Source organism: Plectropomus leopardus, chromosome 2 (genome assembly GCF_026936395.1).
Source record: "Plectropomus leopardus strain MGB_pleo_1.0 chromosome 2, ASM2693639v1, whole genome shotgun sequence".
Classification (NCBI taxonomy): domain Eukaryota; kingdom Metazoa; phylum Chordata; class Actinopteri; order Perciformes; family Serranidae; genus Plectropomus; species Plectropomus leopardus.
This window is the reverse complement of record NC_142177.1, coordinates 2,183,238-2,204,793: the sequence shown is the minus strand read 5'-3', so window position 1 is coordinate 2,204,793 and position 21,556 is coordinate 2,183,238. Positions and strand designations below refer to the sequence as shown.

The following is a 21,556-nucleotide window of genomic DNA, read 5'->3' as shown; positions in this document are numbered from 1 at the left end:
TTAAATCAGTGACTAAATGAGCCTTGGTTGATAAGGATCTAACGTTCAAGAGTCCGCATTTAATTCTCCTGTTATGATGCTGTATGACAGGAGATGAGTTAATTTTTATGAGATTTTCATGTACAACTCCCCTTTTGTTTATTTTAGTATTAAACAAATGAAGTGGTCGGGGGACAGACACTGTTTTTATAACATAAACATAATGGGTGTGTGACTGTGCTAGAGGAAGCTCAGAGAAGCGTGTAAGACTGCGACTCCGAAACCTGGTCCCAACTCTGGTTTGTCATGGCTTTGGGCCTCTAATAAAATCGGCCAGATTCTTAGAGAGGAGAGCGGCTCCATCCAAAGTGGGATGGATGCCGTCCCTCCGGATAAGACCAGGTTTACCCCAAAAGGAACACCAATTATTAACGAAGCCCACATCATTAGCTGGACACCACCACGACAACCAGCGGTTGAGTGCTGACATGCGGCTAAACATGTCATCACTGGTCACATTGGGGAGGGATCCAGAGAAGATTACGGTGTCCGACATCGTCTTGGCGTACTCACACACCGACTCTATGTTAATTTTAGTGACCTCCGATTGACGTAACCGGGTGTCATTGCCGCCAACGTGAATAACAATCTTACTGTATTTACGTTTAGCCTTAGCCAGCAGCTTCAAATTTGACTCGACGTCGCCCGCTCTGGCCCCAGGGATACATTTGACTGTGGCCGCTGGTGTCACTAATTTCACGTTTCGCAAAATAGAGCTACCAATGACCAGGGTTGTGTCCTCGGTCGGTGTGTGGCTGAGAGGGGCATACTTATTTGAAACGTGAAGGGGGGGTGGGTGGTGTACCGCGGGCTTCGGCTTACTATGCTTCGCTCGGACAGTCACCCAGCCTCCCGGCTGCACGGGGGCTGCCGGGGGACGGCTAGCAGAGGCTACGCTATGTCGGTCCGCACCGGCTACAGGGGGCTCGCTAGCTATCGCAGCTACAGAGGGATTATCCACGGTGCGGAGCCGCGCTTCCAGATCGCTAAGCCTCGCCTCCAGCGCAGCAAATAAACTACACTTGTTACAGGTACCACTATCACTGAAGGAGGCAGAGGAGTAACTAAACATCTGACACACTGAGCAGGAGAGAGCAGAAGAGAGAGAGGAGCAGGGAGAAGCCATCGCTAACCAGAGCTAATGCTAACAAAGCTAACTGGCTAACAGTGAGAGAGCGGCTGTGAATACACAGGAAAAACCGCTGAGAGGAGGAGACAGCTGTGAGTGATTAAGTAAAACTTATGTGAGTTTTCAGTCACAGATAGATAAGAGCAGCCAAAGTAAGGAACAAGTTAGAAGATTAGCTGAGGATCGCTCGTAGGAGCAGCTCAGAGACGCTACCAGAGACACAGACAAGATACACCGGAAGTGATGTAACACGCTTACCCGCAGTACGTCAGCACGTCACGAGGTCTATTAGCATACTCACACACCTTATAATACATTGTCACCGGCAGTGTTATCGCCTGACACTCTCTTCAGTGTTTCATTCACAGGACCCATTGACGTTGCATGTTTACTCGCCCGGTGCCGTCTGTCGGTGTATAATTAAAACTCCAAAGTTGTAAAGTGACTTAAGGTTGTCATGTAATGTGACATAACTAAGCACAAAAAGTAAGGAAATTTGTGTTTGGTAGATTATTTGTTGTAACCATGCTTCTCGCCAATAAATCTTATACCATAGGAAAGCCTGTTTATTTCCCTTTTTAAATGGTGCCACATTTGTAAGGAACATGGATTTGTGGGATGAGCAGCAGAGCTGAGTATGTGGATTGTGCCCATGAAAAAATTGCCAAATCTTCTCTGCCAATGCCAAACAGCTTTTTTGCTGTTGCTATTGACTCTTGTTTTGAGCTTCTGTTACCTCCAGGTGCTGACAATCAGGTACCTGATTGGCACTTGATTGTCAGCACCTGTGAGCATGGGCCCTTCTACAGTGGTCAGTTGGTTTCTGCTCCAAAAATCGGTATGCCATGTTTAACTGATCTGGATAGGGCCCGTGCGATAGGGCCACTTCAAGGTGGTGTTCCGCAAAACCAAGTTGCGGCATTATTTGGAGTGAGCCCTAGTACCATCTCCAAACTGAAGGCCAAGTACCATATAATGGGGGATGTCAGAGACAGGCCGCAAAGTGCATGTCCCAAGAAGACGATACCCCAAGAAGACTGTTTCCTCACCCTGTCAGTACTTAGGAACCGTAAGCAGTCTTCTACAGATTTGCAGTCAAGGTTAGCAGGATGATATGGCTGACGGCTCTCTGCCCAGACAATTCTGAACAGACTGCATGCAGCCAATTTTCGGTCTCATGGGGCTGCCAGGAGGCCTGCCATGACTGCCCTTCAACGTCAGGCCTGTGTGTGCTGGTGTCGGCAACACAGATTCTGCTTACAGCAGTTGGATTGTAGGGTCAAAGTGTGGAGAAGACGCGAAAAATGCTATGCTGATTGCTGCACAGATAAAGTAACATTTTGTGTGGAGGCAGTGTGATGGTGTGGGTGTGTCATCATTAGAGGCAATCTCAATGCAGAGAGATATCGAGATGAGATTCTGCAACCAGAGGCAATCCTATATCTCCACAGTCTGGGACCGAGCTCTATCCTCCAAGATGACAACGCTTGCCCCTACAGGGCGGGGTTTATCAGAGACTACCTGATCTGAGACGTGACCTCAACCTGATTGAACACTTATGTGATCAGCTTGGGCGTGCTGTTCATGCCAGAGTGACCAACACACCCACGTTGGCTGACTTGCGACAAATGCTGGTTGAAGAATGGGATGCCATCCCAGTGCTCAGTTGAAATCCGTTTCTTGATTCTTGTGCTCAGTTGAAATCACCGTCCGTTTGGCGGGGAGGAGGGAGAGGTGGCAGAGCTTTCGGCTCAATTCAGCGGGGTGGTTTTGAGTCCGTTCAGACCTGCCACTCTGGCTCTGCTTCCTCTTTCTTTCTTTATTTTCTATTACTGCTCTCTGGCATTCATATTTAAGTCGTAACTGCTGATCAATGACTCTAGGATCCTCATTGAGTGCTTATCCTTTTTACTGCTCTCCACCTTGGGTCTGTTGAACTGCACTACGCTAATCCTGTTGCCTCTCTGGAGCATTCCTGCTCCCTTGTTTCCGAGCTTTCCCGGATCCTGGCCGCAACCCTGGCTGTGCCTGATCGTTGTGATATCTGTGCTGGCACTGTGACCTTGCCTTTTGTTGTGCTCGTGCTGTGGCTGCACTGATCTTGGTCCTAGTTGCGCAGATGCTGTGATCTTGCCTTTGGACACCTCACTATCAATATATGCACAAGACTCTTTTCCACACCCACAATATCATCATAGAGTGCATTTGATAATTTCACACCTATTGTTATTGTAATATGACATGCGTCTGTTTCCACTATTGCTGTGCCTCTCTCACCCTCTCCTCCCCTCTCTCTTTCTCTTTCCTTTTTGTCATGATTGTATTTCATTTGTTATTAACAACATCTATTGCACGTCCGTCCGTCCTGGAAGAGGGATCCCTCATCACCCTCTGCCGCTCTTCCTGAGGTTTCTTCCCCTTTTTTCCCCCTCGTTACAGGGGTTCTTTTCCAGGAGTTTTTCCTTGGGTGATGTGAGGGTCTAAGGGCAGAGGGATGTCGTACACTGTAAAGCCCTCTGAGGCAAACCTTGTTTTGTGATAATGGGCTCTATAAATAAAATTGACGTGACTGTGTTGCGCAGTGGTCCTCTGGGAATCCCCCCCAAAAAAGGTGTCCAAAAACACACAAACAGTCTCCCTCTCATCCAGCGAGTAAAAGAGACGCGACCTAGATCGGTTAAATTCAAACATTTGAATAGTGCTCCCTTACAGTAACTTCTGAATAAGTCGGAGCTTTCTCCTAGGTGTGAATTACCGGACCGATGGAGCTTAGGCACGCTTATATTGTTCTTACAGCTCTGCTGGTTGAGGGGCCTTAGCTATTGTTCAGGACATGTGGATGTGGCCAAAAGAAATTGTTAGGGGGGTTTTCCTTTTCCGAAACATTGTAAAGTGGTTTCCATTGAGAAATAACAACGAGGTGTGGTTAAGCTGTGTGCTGCTAAAACTGGAGTTATCTAATTATACATATCATTGCAAACCCCCTAGAACACAGGGCAGCTCTCAGTGTTTATGTTGAAACTGGTGAAGGTGAAACATTGAGTTGCTTGAAACAGCATACATGCTTTATCAACATTTCATTAGACAGATGGTAATAAAACGAAATAAACCATGATGATCTGATTTAAAACTGCTTCCTCTCTTCAGCTCCACCTTGGCTCATCTCTACGAATGGACGGAGTAAGCCCAACCAGTTTTTCCCATTCGTCTCCACGACGTGTTAATCCAGCCCTGCAGCATGTCACCTCTGCATGCACTAAGATCAGTTATCTCTTAGTGAGAATCTGGTGGCTGTCCTCTCCTCTTGTCTTGTGAAAGGCGATGTACTGTGAACCCATTTATACCCTCATATGTTCTCTTTGTTTTGAATTTGCTTCCTTGAGTTGTTTATGTTTTATGCCACTAATGGTATGAATGAAATGATCTGAATACTCTGTTGTAACATATTTCTTTATATGGTCATCTGCTCCAGGCACACCATTCTAAGTGTTTATGTTGCATAGCCAACAATGCTACATGTAGCTACATGCTAACATTAGGGAAACATGATTTTGGTTTCTGATGTTGTTCATTTCTTTCTGATTCTGGATCATTTTCTTGCTGGAACATGTATGTCACGTTTAGAAGATGTCATTGGTCATTTTTTAATGGTATAAAGTGCCACAATAATACATCTCAGCCATTTTATGGTGCAGAGATGCTGAAGTGTGGAAGACCCTGAAACTCTGACCAATCAGAGCAGACCAGGCTTTCTCAGGAGGGGGTTTAACCCTTAGGGACTGTTTGGCACATTTTACACGCCTTTCATTTTTAATTTTTTTATAATTCTGGCTGTGCTCATGCATATGGCTTTCATTTTAGCAAGATTTTTGTTTATTCCTGCAATTTCCAGCTCAGCTCCTATGATAAGCGTAAAATAGCCTGTGTAAACAACATTGTTCATATAAGTGCAAAAATGCACCATTGAAATACATTCAAAAGCATAAAAACACACATTGTATTAATTCTGGATGTCATTTTACACTTTTGCCTATTTTCCACTGGGTGATGTCTTTTTTTTTCTTTTTTTTTACCATATTTAGCATATCGAAAAAAAATACATGCTATTTCTGCTTGGTGCACTGTCACAACTAGTGTTGCTGCTAATTATTGACATAACCCAGGCTGTGATCAGGAAAAAATGAACAAACAAAACACACACACACACACACACACACGCACACACACACACACACACCTTCTTTGCATGTAGTATATTGAAAATAAATCATTTTTTCTTGTTAATTTTTTTTTATTATCTAAAAACATAGTGGCATCATGACAGAAACCTGGAGTTTAAAGGGTTAAAATTCTGCAAATTAATGAATATTTGATATTTATGATTAGGACTGATGTTGGTCAAAAAATAAACTCAATGGAAGTAGGAGGTAATAATATTTTTAAGCTTGATTTTGAAAAGTGCATTTGGTGCGCAGAGCAATGCGAGTATGTGTAATATTGAAACGGACACTAAATGGAGCATTTCAGAAAGAGGGTGAATACATGTGTTTCAGTGCAAAAAATCTGAAAATGATGTTCTTTTTAATGTATTTAACCTGATGACATGGAGTTTGTTGTTTTAGACAACTCTACCTTATTTGATATATTTTGGATGTCATGTTAGAACAAATAATCATGACAAAATATTCCATCTCAACAAAAAGATTAAAAGCTCTCTAAGCTAATGCTGCATTGAAAGGGAGCATGGAAAATGTGAGAGAAGCTATATTGAAGGTGTCACCTTTCAAGCTCGTTGCTTTTGTATGTTTCTTTATGTTGGTTTTTCATCTCTCCGGCTCACACTGACTCATATGTCAGAGCCCCTCTGCCGCCTCCCAGCTGCTGCCAAATGGAGCAGAGTGGCACACATGGGAAGGAAATGAAGTGCAGAGAAAATTATCCAAAATCACAAAATACAAATGATGAGGATGTCAGAACATTGCTGGTGCAAGTTAGACATCTTTTAGTATTTCCAGAACCAAGAATCCAATTCAGTTAAACATGCATTAATAACTAATTTGGGAAATTAGCTGTTGTGAATTCCCTGAATCAAATGAGCGGGGTCACCTGTTGTACCAAAACAGAACTAAAAGAAGTGAATACTGGACATCACATGACCATAAACATGGCTCCCAATAGATAATAATGTTAATCTGTGTTTGCTGGATGTGAAAGTGGGCAGTTCTTTGCCAACATGTGAGCCACAGGCCATGATGGTGGCTGTGGATGTGTGGTGTTTGCATCCTATCGTCCGCACATTGGGCCTCATGCACCAGCATTCTCTTAAATTGTTCTTATATTTTCTTTTAAATTTATGGTAAGAGAAAATATCAGAGAAGTCAACTCCAGATGCACCAAATGCTCTTAACCACCCAAATCTGCTCTGACCAGATATGTTCAATGATAATTCCCACTGATCATAAGTCACCTAGGTAACAACCTCAGGTAACAACTTTAAACACTTTATAAGGGCAGGTGTTGTGCCGTGTGCAAAGACTCTGACACATGGCCAAGACTGGAGAGATGACACCAAAAAAGGCTGAAAAAAGAAGAAGCACTACTGAAGGTGTGAAACTGATGTACTGTTAAATAAACTTAAACAGTGTAATTTCAGGGAAATTTATTGAAGTATTAAAAGTAAAAGTACACATGCAAAAAGGATTAAATAAATGTAAGAAATCAAAAATTCCTCATACATACAGTTTATATGAAAAGCTTAAACCATAAAATGTTTTTGTGCATGAAAAATGACTTACACAATGAAAGAAATAGTTGCCAATTAATTGACTTATTGTTTTAGCTGCTCTTGTATATTTTCATATTTTTGGTTTGTGTGCAGAAATTCTGTTCTGATTCCTTGGTCTGAAACTAATGTGAAGTTCCTGATCTCTGTCCCTGGGAAGTGGCTACATCTACTCATTGAATTAAAAGTGGTTGCAGCCATACAAACTAGTTCTTAAAAAGTGGTTACTGAATATTTACCCTAAGTAACAATCAGGGGTAACTGCTGCTAAGTTTGATTTATTGTTTGGCCTTTTAACTATGTCATTTTTGGAAGTTGTTGCAGATGTTGAGGAAGTGACCTGTTTACATATTTGATTATTTTTATTTTTTAAGTGTTAATGGTGCAACTTGATTTCATAAATCACTTTGAAACTATGCTAGCTGTTACATGGTAGGACTTCATGCAGAGCTGGATGATCAAATCCTGCTTGCCAAAACGTTCTTGTATTTAAATAAATCATTCCTCAGGATGGAAACAAATCTTGTCGTCTGGTATGAACTCTCATCATTTATAATTCAGCCAATAATGGTGGTGTCATTTGCATACTTCACAATAGAGTGCAGAGTGCAGTGGGAGTGCAGTAATCGGTGTACAGTGTGAACAGGAGGGGACTGAGCACACAGCCCGAGTTGAGTGCTAATGTAGAGGAGGTGTGACTGCCAATTAGAACTCTCTGGGGTCTGTATGTGAGGAAGTCCAGTATCCAGTTGCAGACTGTACTGAAACCAAGAGTGTTAAGTTTTCCAATCAGCGTCATGGGAGAGACTGTGTTGAATGCTGAGCTGAAGTCAACAAGCATCTTATTCTCCATTCTCCAATTACATTAAAAAGTCAGATGTTGGGGGGTGTACAGCGGGGAAGGGGCTTCATGCAACAAAACCACAATTCTTAGTTTCAGGTGATTATACACTAATGAAAATATATTAGACTACATTTCTGCTAATAGATGCCCCTAAATCATACTCACTGGACCTTTAACTAGCTGCACTATTTATGTGTTTATTTATACTTTTGACTCTTAAATTATGTAGCTTTGACTCCTTAAAGTGAGCGATGTTTATAGATTAATTATGCATTTGTGACATTTGTCACTTCTGTAGCTTCATGAAACACAACTTTGTGTGTGTCAGTTTAAGTTGAGTGTTGTTTACAGTACAGTGCAGTGTAAAGCACATGGCATGAATGAGTCCTGGCTGTTCCCTCCTGTGTCTCCCCTCTTCTCCCTCACCTGATGAGGCACATTTCTTTCCAAACACATTCTCATTGAACATAATGCTGCAGTCATACTGAAACTGTCTCTCTCTGTTTCTACCTCCAGATTGAAATCCGGGACACCAAAGACCCAAGATTTGGAGTCCAGCGGTTCCACTGAGAACCAAACTTACTCTCCTCCTCTTCCAGTTCCCTCCCTCCATCCATCCGTCCTTCTCTTGCTAATCCTCTTCCCTCCGAATCTCTTCAGGTTAAAGCTCTGATCTTGGCCTGGAGGCCAAACTCCAGCAGTTTGCAAAATAGAACTGAAGTGGCATCACCTAACAGAGGAAAACTCAGTCTGTTGGAAGAGAAATACATCCTGAGAGGAAGTATGATGATCAGCTTTATCAAACTCTGGGATAAGATTATTCATAACACAGAGTATTACTGTCTCATACTGTTGTTAGAACAAAGATTATGAAGTGATTGTCAATGATGATAATGCTTGCAGTAGGAGTATTCTATGGAAATATTTTTATTGAGTGGGGAAAAGGTGTTTTCCAGCTTTAAAAGCATTATGTGAAGGCACTAAGGTGCTACTTCTGACAAAAACAAAAAAAAAGAAATGAAAAAAAAGAACAAGAAAAAAATGATTTTGTACAGCCACAGAGTAATTTTGAAGCCTTTTTCAAGCCAATTTTCAACTGCTCTTTGTATATGACAGAGTCTGATCCCAGGAACTACAAAAACAAAATACTATGTACATGAGATGTTTCTTTGGAAACAGGGTAAAACGAGACATTTTGAAGCACTTTTTATGCCCTCATACATGAAACATTCCTGTAAGGTGTGGAATAGGAAAAAAAGGTGTGTATTCCATTTGTCTTTTAACTTGGCTTATAACTTTGAGCCACCCATCATCCTTCAGCCCACACTACACTGAGAAACACACAAGCTGAGAGGCAGAGAAACATCCTTCCTGTCCTCTGCTATTTCATTTATTCACATCTCACGACATTCTGTTTCCCTTTTGTTTTAGGTACGTTTCCTCTCCCCACTCACTCCTTGTGTTCAGTTCTGCTCTAGTCCACTGTGGTTTGTTTGTATGTCCGCCACAAGGAAAGGCCCTGCATGCTGCATCAATCTCAGGCTTGCAAAGACAAAGCTTCCTCTAAACGCTCAGCGGGCTCAGACTCTGTTCAGTCTCCAACCGGCAGTCTTCTGTACCACTCAGTCCCGCCAGCTGAGGAGTACAGAGTGAGAGGACAGACCCAGCACAGACTTGCATCACCACAACAGACGTCCCTCACTGTGCTGCTCCCCTGTTCCTATTTAACACAGGACCCCTTCTATGGAGTGAGATTAGTGCTTACGCACATTTAAATCTGACATGTTCATTTTTTAAAGGAAGACACAATTAAATGTAAATGCTGAACAAAATAGTAAGGATGACCCAGTTGTATTTTTATGTAATTTTATCTTTAAACCTACAGTTTTAGGCCACTGTCTCAGCAAAATTAACAATCAACACATTCTTGTTCCAAGTTGTCAGTGGACTTCCACGTCTAAATATTACATCTTAGGTATCCTTCTGCATCCACTCTTTACGTTCCGGGATGCCGCTGCAGTGATGTCAACACAAGCACATGGTGGGATCACGCTGCATGTGGCTATGTTTAAGCAACAAATGCACATGGCACATGCACATGTCCAGTGGCATTCCATGTGTACATGAAAGATGCCTTCTGGGGTTGCGCTCTTACAACCTTATTGACCAAGTGGCACTATTTTAAGAGTTTGGAACAGGCTGAAATATTTGCCTCCCCTTCACTTTCATTCAGTTCAAGCCAAGTGACAAATACAAAATTTGCTTCCAGTGACAAAACAAATTTACATCTTTGCATCATGTGGAGTTCAACTTTGGTGAACTTTGACCGTTGATGTTGCAACCTCAACCAATAGAGTATGCAAGGAATGAGTCCTAAAATCCTGAAATCAGTTAGCAATTGATCACCTCTGGTTCCCTCATCTGGAAGTCAATGGGTTTTTTGAATGTGTTTTTAGTAAGAAACCTGAAACAAGGTCTGTGGTTAACATAAGATGAAGAGACTTTAATGATTTGTTCTGCAATACGTCAGTAAATACCTCACTGTGAACTTTGAAGCTTTTATGTGTCTTTAAAAAGGCAGTTGCTAACGAGTGACCATAGTGTAGTTTATTTATAGCTTAGCAATAGCTTTTTACTCCCAGCGATTGCAGTTAGACTTCGAAAGTCCTGAAAGTGGTGTTCATTTGTGTAGATTATCTTGCTGAGCAAAACGTGCAAGTATCAGGACCGTTTGTTAACCACAAAGCTTATTTTCTGCAATGTTCCAAAATCCAATGAAAAAATCCCATAGAATTTTGGCGAGGGAGCCAGGGCGATGAAAGCTTATGGGTTGGCCTGCAGAAAAACATCATCCCTGGGACACTCTATACATGTAGTTTTATGGGGGGAATGAGGGTGTATCAGTTAACACAAAGTGCAACAAAGTACAATAGAAACAGACTTAGAGAGAGAATACATCAAAATGTACATAAAGCAGAAAAAAATGCAGGCAGCAGCATTGGCATCTCTCACTTCACTGTTGCAGCTGTTGGGAGGGAACATTTTACATCTCATTGTAAACTCATGTAATTTTTAGCATAGATACAATTGCAAACAACTGTATGGTGTGCAGTGCCTGTAACATAATGTACATTAGCATACACACCAGACTGGGCATTTTACTGGAGACAAAGATGATTTTTGTGTCAATCTTCAAATCACATAATGTTTGGGATGAATCCCATGAGCAGCTGCAATTATCTGAGCCTAACCCTGGCACTGAGATTATTCTTTTTTAACCCAAATTTAAGGATACACTCCATGGTTTTGTGATAGCTCCCAATGAATTTAAGGTGCAATGTATAATGCCACATGCCTCAGTCTAATTGGGGGCAGCAAGCCAATTTGTCAATCAATCAATTTACCTCCAAGCCAGCTAGCAAAGTATAGGTTTGGAATACAAATGAGGACCATGTTTAACAACAGAAAAACTACATCAAAACATGTTTCTCACACAACTCTTGCAGAAATATCCAAATCTCATTTGTCCAGTAGTATGCTCAGTGCTTCACAATACATGGAGTAGTGTGCCTGGACACAGATGTGGATTTAAACTCTGCTCAAGCGGTACTCATATTTAGATTTAGATCCAGTTTTGTAAAGAATGGACATAGAGGCATATGAGAAAAACAAATTTTACTTCATATTTCAAGGTAACATACAATGAGTCAGTAGGCGAGTTTCCATTAAGCCTCAAACTGCACAAACTGAAATAGCAAATATAAAATACACCTGATGGAAACACCTCCGTTTTGAAAAAAATCACATTTATTGCAAAAAAGTGTTTACACCCACAGGGTGGTATTTCAGGCGCTCTGAAAAAGCCATATTTCGCAAAAGTGCAATGAAAACACTTTTTTAGTCTTTTCTAGGTCACATGATGCTATAGCTATGTGCTTGTCAGTAGGAACTGGCTCCCTCATGATGCAGTAGGAGCTACAGGAGGTGTTACTGCATCACATAACTTTTCAAAAGTTGAGCAGCTCATCCACACGTTTTTGATCCACAATTCCTCTGTGAAATCATGGAATATCACCTCCCAGAAATCCCTCATCACTTATAAGGGGCTTTCCTTTCCATTATCGCTCCATAACATGCCTATGTAGCCTTGGATTGGGAATAGTGACAGCTAGTGCAGTGGCTGCAAAAGTGACAAACCTGCTAATGTTTTGAACATCTGTCGCCATGTTTCATGGAATGTTATCACCAGAGGAGAAGTCGCAGAACATCACTCAGTGGAAACACAGTCATCTCGCAATTATGTTTTATTGATATTTCAAGAATATTGCCTAAGTTTTGCACAAATCTGTAATGGAAACCCACCTATTCATATACAAATGGTCATTTTGCAGGTAATGTATTCTTTTAAGACTCATCAGTAGCAGTTAGTCCTTCTCAACAAATCATGTGTCAGGACCAAGCTTACTGACTACCCTCACTCTCACTCTTTTTTATTGTACATCCATCCACAAATATTAGACTGTCTTTCTCCCTCTACACTGTTATTCAGCTGTGCCAAATGACGGTATAAATCAAGTCGTAGAAACTCCAGCAACGCTTGTAGTAATTAGAACAACTTTCTTAAAAGATCAACATGTTTTGGCTTGTGACTTTCATCAGGTTCATAGGTCAGGGTCATGGCTCAAGCTGTTATGCGTTGGTCTTTTAATAAAGTTGTTCTTAATACTTAAAGACTTGCTGGACTTTCTACACCTTTGATTCATCTCACTTCTCCATGCACCTTGGAAGTAGGCAAAGTTAAGATTAAGATATAGAAAATGTTTTATATTTGACCCCTTACTTTCTATTTAATTGCTTTTTAAAGTGTTTCATTTGTACATGGTTTTATTTCCATTGCCCTGCTGTTGTATTGTTACTTTCTAAGGTTATGGGATGCTGTCATGTCTCTTATATTGAAATAGGGATGTTTGTGCAGGGTTGTTACAGGAAGCATCATACACCACTTTCTCACTATGGGTGTTGTTTTAAGAAGAAAATGAATAAATAGATTGACAATTATTAATCTTCTACTTTTCTTCATTCTACCATTTCGGTTTCTGTTTTAATAACAAAGACAAGTATTAATGTAGAGAGTTCATCATTTAACCTCACTGAGTGTTACCTGTTAAAGAAGAATATCATGACTGTTGCCAGGTAAAAACCTTCCACTGAAGCTCCAAAATGTCAGATTTTCAGGAAATAAGAAACAGCCTTGTCTTAGCTGAAGAAGCAACTCTTTCATTTTGCTCTCATATTTGTGCAGGTTTAAGTTAAAGTTTTTATGTACATGTATGTATTTCTCTCAAATTTTAGTACAAATCAGTTAAAATCCATGTTAGTGAGCACTTCCCTTTTCCCAAGATAATCCATGACAGGTGTGGTCTATGATGATGCTGATTAAACAGCTTTATTACTACACAGGCGTTTTTTTTTTGGGGGATCGTCACAATAAAAGGACACTCTAAAATGTGCAGTTTGGATCACACAACACAATGACACAGTTGGTAAAAGTTTTGAGGGAGTGTTGGATTGGATGCTGACTGCAGGTATGACCACCAGAGCTGTTAACCATGAATGTTCATTTCACTACCATAAGACATCTCCAGTTTCTTTTTTCTATGAATTTGGCAGTAGATCCAACCAGCTTCACAACCTACATGTCCACAATTTTAGCTTGCAAGATGGCCTGAGACCAGCCATGTGGACAGCTGATTCAATAATTAGTTTGAACAACTGAAGAATTACTGCACAAACTGTCAGAAATGGTCTCATGGTCATGTCACTGGCTGGTCTCAGTGCCATCTTGCAAGTGAAGGATCCAGATGTGGAGGTCCTATATGCTGGTTCGCTAGATCGGCCAGATGTTGGAGACAGTTTATGGTAGTATAATAAATATTCAGATTATAGGCAACAGCTCTGGTATAATATATATATTTTTAAACCATTAACTCTGTCAGCCACTGTCAGTTAGCTAACAAGCTAACATAAAGATGAATATAAAAAAATAAAGATGCCAACACACTCATAGAGAACCCCAGGAATGAGTACTAAAACCCAGAAATCAGTTAGCATTTCAGCACCTCTGGTTCCATCGTCTCATAGTCAATGGGCTTTTTGAATGGCTTTTTGGTTAGAAGCCTGAGATAAGTTCTGTGGTTAACACAAGCTGAAGAGACTTTAATGTTTTGTTCTACGTCATATAATATTTCAGTTCAGTTTTTCACTACTGCAAAAAAAACTAGGGCCCTGTTTGTCAAAACTCTACACACAAAAAACAAAATTAGATGCACAAAATACAAAACATTTTACATCTCTTGCAAGAGTAAACACTACATTCAAAAATATGTAAACTCCTCTAAAAATACCTTTGCATCAAAACTTTACACACAAACACCAAATAATTAGATACTTCCACTCACAACTGCACAGTGCTGTGCTAAATCGAAAACACTTTGAATATTTCTACTTCTCTAATGATATGTGCGTAAGTGTAAAAATTCTATTGCTATATGTCATTTTCTTTTAAAGCATGCTGTAAAAATGAACACAAATGCACTGGGGAAACAAAATCGGATTATTCACAATACTCCATACACCTCTTCCTTCTTCTTCTGACTCCTATTTATGTTCTTTAGGTTGTGATTTCTTTGTGATTTGATTGGTTACATGTGTCTTATGTGTGTGCATTCTGAGACCAGGTGATTGCTAATTGAGTATGGTGTTTCAGTAGGAGTGTTCAGCAATACACACACACAGTCTTTCAGTTTCGAATGATGTGTCTAATGTAGAGAAGTGTGTTTGGTGTTTTGCAAATCACTGTGTGTACAAAAGGGGCTGAGGCTGAGAATATGCTTATAGTTTTGCTAATCTTGGCTGAGGTTTTGTTGTAAAGACAGTTGCTAACAAGTGGATGATTCAGAATACACTACGTCATAAGGCAGAGCCGCACCAATTATGTCTTTACAGTCTCATAGTTGCGACAATGCCACCATAGTGTGATCAGTTTATAGCCCAGCGATCACGCTTCAAAAATCCTAAAAATGATGTTCATTTGTGGAGATTATCTTGCTGAATAAAATGTGTAAGTGTCATAAATGTTTGTTTACTACAAACCTGATTTTCTGCAATGATCCAAAATCCAATGGAAAAATTCCATAGGCGTTCTGACGAGGGAACCGGGGCGACGATACCTTCCTTGTGGGCCTGTAGAAAAACATCATCCCTGTGACACCCTGCTTGAGTCGAGGTCTGACTGAGGCATGTTTGGCTGATTCTCACTGGTGTTTCCTCTGATGCTAATGCTAGCCATCTTGATGCACACTGATGTTTCACTGGTCATGCGCAAGCTGTGGTGAGCTCAAGGCCAGATCCAGAATTTCTCAATGAGGGATAAAATGAGTTAAAATATAATTATAGAAATATTAATATAAATATTACATGTATGTGGGGGGACTGTGGGGGATATTAAAAATTATTCAATATCATAAATACATATTAGCAGCTTTGAAAGAAAAAATGCAGTCTGAAACAGTTTTCTTTAAAAATAAATAAAGAAATAAAAATCACCCCAATTGTTTTCTTTAAAACAATCACACAAAAAAAAGAAAGAATTGCCAATAGAAGGTAGACTCCCTTTAAAAATCTCCAGTAAAATAAATACTAAATGCAGCCATTTAAAATTGTATGGCCCTCCCCTGAAGCCAAAAATTATTTGACATGTCGGGTTGAGATATGTAAGAAGAGGACACATTCGAGAGAACTCCCAGTCCACTATCTGTAACTTTCCTATTTTGCCAGATTTTTTCTTAAAACTTCGACATATCTGCTGTTGCTTGACCTTGCGCAGACTTTTTCTCGGAAAGATTAGCAATTGTAAGAACTCCAGACCAGCTAACAACCCTGGCCACACGTGCTGCCACAAGTGCTGTGGGTAAGCTAGCATTGTTTGCGGCTAGCAACCTACTAACTTCGACAAAAACCTTGACGGCATCTGAAGAAACCGAGACCACTGCAGTCATTGCCATTGATCAACTGTCTGCACAATTTGCAAAACAGAGGACCTCATTCAGGGAAGATGTCTCCTTCTTGATCCAGGAAGCCATCAAACCACTGCAGGCATCACTGGATTCACTACAGTGAACTCCTTCCACAGTCGCCTTACCTCCATGGAGTCTGTAGCTGGTGATGACTTTGAACAGCTAGCAATAGCTGAGTCCACCATCAGAGTGCTCCAAACGCAAAATCAGTCACTTTTGGGGCTTGACGACCTCGAGAACCAGTCACAGAGAACTAATCTCTGCATGCTAAAAATTCCCAAAGGTAGTGAGGTCCACAAAGACCCAGTGAAATTCATGTCGGAGGTGTTGATGCAAGCGACGGGTCCTGATGTTTATCCTGCATCACCCGAGCTGGAGAGGGCCCACCGAACCCCAACGTTCAGGACCAGTCACTTTCCTGGTTTGTTTCTCCAGATTCCAGCAGAAAGAGGCTTTGCTGCGCTGGGCCAGAAATTACGACCTGAAGTATCAAGGTGCCACCATACAGGTCTATGAGGATGTCAGCCCGGCTCTCGCTAAAAAACGAGCAACATTTAATGGGGGAGAGATATTAGGAAGCTGTATTACCAGAAGTTTTTTGAAATAGTATGTAGCCTGCAGGTTGCCTCAGAGACAGGGACAAGTATAGGCTTAGTTCTAGTTTTGTTTGTGTTCGGGATGTGGGATAGGGTTACGGTAGGGACACCACTAGATTTTTGCAGACTTTATTTTATTTCTTTTTTTTAGAGAGATACCACTTATAAAGCTGTGGACTTAGTTTCAACCTTTTTTATACTTTGTTACTGCTATCACCATTTTTGCATTGGTAAAAGACCAGGTTAGACTAAAGAAGGTTTGGTTGGGCACGTTTTCCACTCAAATTTAAATTCCAAAAAGTGGAATAGCTATATTGATACATAAATGATTCAACCGCTGTTATCTCAGATCCACAAGGGAGATTTGTGATGGTACCTGGGTTCCTCTTCAATAGACCTGTTGTTTTGGTTAACATTTATGCTCCAAATTGGGATGATGATGAATTTATGAGAAAAACTATTTCATTAATACCAGATTTGAATTGTCAACAACAAATTTTTGGTGGTGATCTTATTTGTGTTGTGTTATATGTTATTCCGGTATTGGACTGTTCAAGTCCCAAATTTACATATCCTCCAAAAATGGCAAATTCACCATCAGCCTTTATGGATCACACAGGGGGTGTCGGCCCTTGGTGTTTTCTATTCCCATAAAAGCAAATCCTTTTCGATCTTTTCCCCTGTACATCGCTCATATAGTAGAATAGATTACTTTTTTATTGACAGAACCCTTCTTCCTTTTTTCACAAAAACTGAAACTATAATTGAAGCAGATCGTGCCCCTGTGTTACTAGACCTTACATTTCCTCCTAGCATACGGGAACTCCCCCCTTGGAAATTTGACAAAAAATTACTGGCTGATGGTGCCTTTTGCAATCTGATATCCCAAAAAATTTATGACTTTTTAGCACTAAACAAAACTGATAATATTTCCCCCTTCCTTCTTTGGGAAACCCTAAAAGTTGTTATCAGAGGTGAGATTATTTCGTATTCTGCTAAAGTGAACAAGATGAAAAGAATTAAACAGGAAGAGCTCATTAAATCAATAAGTGTGGTAATGCTCAGAACTCTATCTCCCCCTCCCCATAACTCTACAAAAGAAATTTGGACCTTCAAACACAATATAATTTGTTATAAACTGAAAAGACTGTACAACTTGTGTTAAAATCATGGGATATGTTTATGAACATGGCGATAAAGCTGGCCGTTTATTAGCATAGCAGCTGAAGAGCCGCTCGGTTTCTCAACAAATCCCACAAATAAGGAAAGTAAATGGTGAATTAACTTTTGACCCAGAAGAAATTAATGACATATTTACTTACATCTTCCCCTTTCTATTCCACACTTTACTAAAAATCCAGTTGTCATAAATACCCTTAAGATATGGTTTCAGTTTAGACAGAACTTTGGGTTTAAAAATCTTCTCCACATAAATCCTATATGCAATAATCATCATTTTCCCCCAGCGAGATTATACTCTGAGTTCTCTCTTTGGCAAGGACATGGCAGTTTAAAGTTTAAAGATCTGTATATAGACTGTGTGTTTGCAAGCTTTGAGGACTTAAAATCCAAATTTGACCTCCCATGGTCTAGTTTATTTTGGTATTTCCAAGTCCACCACTTCCTTCCGCACCATGACCCTAATTTTCCAAACATACAGTATCTCTAGCCTCAGGTTAAATGGAACGTTAGAAGCCCCTTTATCTCAAAAAGATTAATTTCAAGAATAAACGACTGTATAACCTCCCTTAAGAACACAACCCTAGTAAAAATTAGAGCAGACTGGGTGGATGAACTGGGGGAGGACTTAGAGGAGGACGTCTGGAAGAGTGAATGACAACTCCTCCTGTGTAAAACTTAACATAATACAGTCCAAAGTCTCACACCCATCTCTCCAAGGCAAGGCTGGCTAAAATATATCCAAATACAGATGCGAGGTGTGATAGGTGTCATAATACCCCTGCCAACTTAAACCATGTTTTGATCATGCCCTGCTTTGACAACCTATTGGTCTGTGACATTTGAAACATTATCAGAAGCACTTTATATTGACTTCCAATCTAATGCAGAAGCAGCTGTATTTGATATTATGGATAGGACATAAAAATATTATTATTATATATTATTATTATTATTATTATTATTATTATTATTATTATTATTATTATTATTATTATTATTATTATTACAACACTGCCCGCATGCAGAAGAATATTATTAAATTGGAAATCAAAAAACCAACCTAGAGTTTATTTGTGGTTGAGCGACCTGATGCATTTCATACAGTTTGAGAAGATAAAATACACGCTAAGAGGGTCTAGAGATGAATTCTTCTCCATCTGGGACCCGGTACTGACATACGTAGGTAAACTGATTCCAACTAGCAGTCATCCCTAAAGTAGTATCTGTCCATGCAAATCACAGCATACTGTTCAACTAGTCATACTGTTTTTTGTTATTTATTATTTATTTATTATTTATTTATTGTTTATTTTGGGGGGGGGGGGTTCTTAACACTTATATATTTCATACAAAATACCTATTCTGTATTTGCTTTCTCACCCTAATATTTGGGCTCTTGTTTGTAATCAAACAAACATACATGAGGAATAAAAAAACAAAAATAATAATATAACCAAAACATTGTCACATGTGGACCCACACTGGAGCTACATTACTCTGACAGCTACAGAAAATAAATTCACCATTATGTTATATGATTGTAATTTAAGTTATTACATACAAGATATTTCCATGATTTTTACAAGTCCAATGACTTCACTATGCCTGGAAAATTTAATTTTAAAATTCCATGACTTTTCCAGGTTTTCCATGACCATGGATACCCCGTGTTACTAAGCAGCACTGTCAGTGTGGACCAAGCCGTGTCCGAAAGACACACACACACACACATTAAAAATAGTCAGTGTTGCTGCTTCCCTTTTTAATAATGTAATCATAATATGGCTTGATTTGTTGAGTGATGAGCATAACAATGTTGATTATTTCAAAGTCATCTGACATCTGAATGCAGTATACAAAGGGGACTTTCAGCACTGTCACAATTCCATCAACACTTCACCCCCAAAATGATCATTTGTATATCAATAACACAAACAACTTTGTAAAGAAATCTGCTTTTCCCACATGCCTCCATGGTGAACAGAGAATCCAAAATCAGAGAAAATTCTTGATGAATTCACAAACGGGGGCTGCATTTAACAACAACAAAACTATATAATTTGTCAACATACTCTCATGCAACTCGTGCAGCATAATCCATAACCCACATCATTTTGCTCAGAACTCCACAAACTGAGTCCACTGATCCCAGTTACTCTAATTTCAGTCACTGTCCCTCTGCTGACCAGTGCTGGGATGTAACTAAGTGCAGTATTTAATTACTGTATTTAAGTACAACTCTGAGGAATTTTAGTCTCATGTGACTTTTACTCCACTATACTTCAGAGACATAAATTGTACTTTTTACCATTACTTTACCAATTAGGATTTTTGCACACAAACCGTATGAAAGTATACAAGTGCAGCTAAAACAAGTAGTTGATTGGTAAGAAAATCAGTTAAAATGTGTTCCAGCTTGCCATATGTTTGAGGACTTGCTCCTTTTTTCTTAATTATTATCATATTATCTTTTACTTATTAAATTTGTTTAAACCTTTTTGCATGCATCATTTTACTTTTAATACTTCAATTCATTTCCATGAATTCACTTTGTTTACATTTATCTAACAGCACATCAGTTTCACTGCTACATGAGGACCGGTGTGTAGGATTTAGTTGTGTTTCGTGCAGTCGGACTGCATTTGTGTGCTGCTCGCTCTCTGGTGTTTCTCCAGGTGCCACACTTCCTTCCTTCTTTGGCTCATCAGAAACATACAGGTTAAAAGCAGAGACATGCAAACGGAGCCAGCAGGCCAGTTTGGCAGCTGAAGTGCTTTGAGTTGGTTGCAGTTTGACGATACTCAAGTTATGGTGTACTTAAGTCAGTGATCTTCTGAGCTGTTTAGAGGGAGGGGGCTAAATCTATTGTTTGAATTATCGACTAAAAAAATGTATTCACAAACTTAAACTTGCTTTATCATTTAAAGAAAGTTGTGTGAAAGTTTTGTGCGCATTTTTATTTGCTTTTTTTTTTTTTAAATAAACCCTAACTTTTGTTTACTTCCTTTGTCTTGTTCCTTTTTGCACCAGTTTCATATTGTTCTTACTCCCCTCAACCCCTGAGCCTGTTTGGGGAACAAAATAAATTGCATCTAATCTAAAGGTGAGAACTGCAGATTGCAACCAGCTGAAACTTCTGCCTTGAGCCAAATGTGAACTGCACACGAGATTCCGAGTACAAAGACTTGCTCATGAAGACGTTTTCCAAGAATCAGTCAGTCATTTTCTGTAAGCGCTTGTCCTTGTAAGGGTTGCGGGGGGGCTGGAGCCAATCCCATCTGTCATCGGGCGGAAGGCGGGGTACACCCTGGACAGTTCGCCAGACTATCGCAGGGCCGACACATATAGACAGACAACTAAGGGCAATTTAGAGTCACCAATCAACCTGAGCTGCATGTCTTTGGACTGTGGGAGGAAGCCGGAGACCCTGGAGAGAACCCACGCAGACACGGGGAGAACATGCAAACTCCGCACAGAAGGGCCCCCGCCCGGACCAAACCCCGTACCAACCGGGATTCGAACCAAGGACCCTCTTGCTGTGAGGCATCAGTGCTAACCACAAAGCCACCGTTTTCCAAGAATCTCCCCTTAAATTTAAGACTAGATCCTGGTAAAGACTTTAGTTATTCACAGTCTCATATTGTGATGTAGCTCATTTTATTTTCACTGGGTGTCCAAACCTTGCAGACTCCAAAAATGTTGATATGCATCGGTCAGAGTTTCTCTACAGGTATATACATTCTCTCATTGTTTGGTAAAAACACTCTTATATTCAAAAACATAATGCTAGTTTTTAATACTAAGATTATACTGCACAGTTTGAGTGAGGGTTTGTAAAGAGATGTTTTGTTGTTTTTAAACGCAGCCCACCGTGACTTCAATACATGTATTCTTTTCTCATTTTAGTTC

At 40.1% G+C, this 21,556-nt stretch overlaps 2 protein-coding genes across 4 annotated transcripts in view; one reads left to right on the top strand and one right to left on the bottom strand.

The window, feature by feature from the left end:
* Nucleotides 1-13,249, top strand: part of lhfpl4a (LHFPL tetraspan subfamily member 4a) — a 48,179-nt gene extending 34,930 nt beyond the window's left edge. Inside the window, exons 4-5 of one of the 3 annotated variants that reach the window (XM_088082813.1) lie at nt 4,316-4,348; nt 8,311-13,249. In XM_088082813.1, the coding sequence (XP_087938939.1) occupies nt 4,316-4,348; nt 8,311-8,364 (87 nt within the window). In that variant the 3' untranslated portion in view covers nt 8,365-13,249. Of the gene's footprint in view, nt 1-4,315 lie in introns of all 3 variants that reach the window. The other 2 variants (XM_088082812.1, XM_042497012.2) reach the window with 2 other exon arrangements.
* LOC148190118 (uncharacterized) lies at nt 270-4,456 on the bottom strand. Its single transcript, XM_088082803.1, has one exon. The coding sequence runs from the start codon at nt 1,163-1,165 to the stop codon at nt 284-286; it is 882 nt and encodes a 293-aa protein (XP_087938929.1). The 5' UTR covers nt 1,166-4,456; the 3' UTR covers nt 270-283.
* Nucleotides 13,250-21,556: the final 8,307 nt, after the last annotated feature.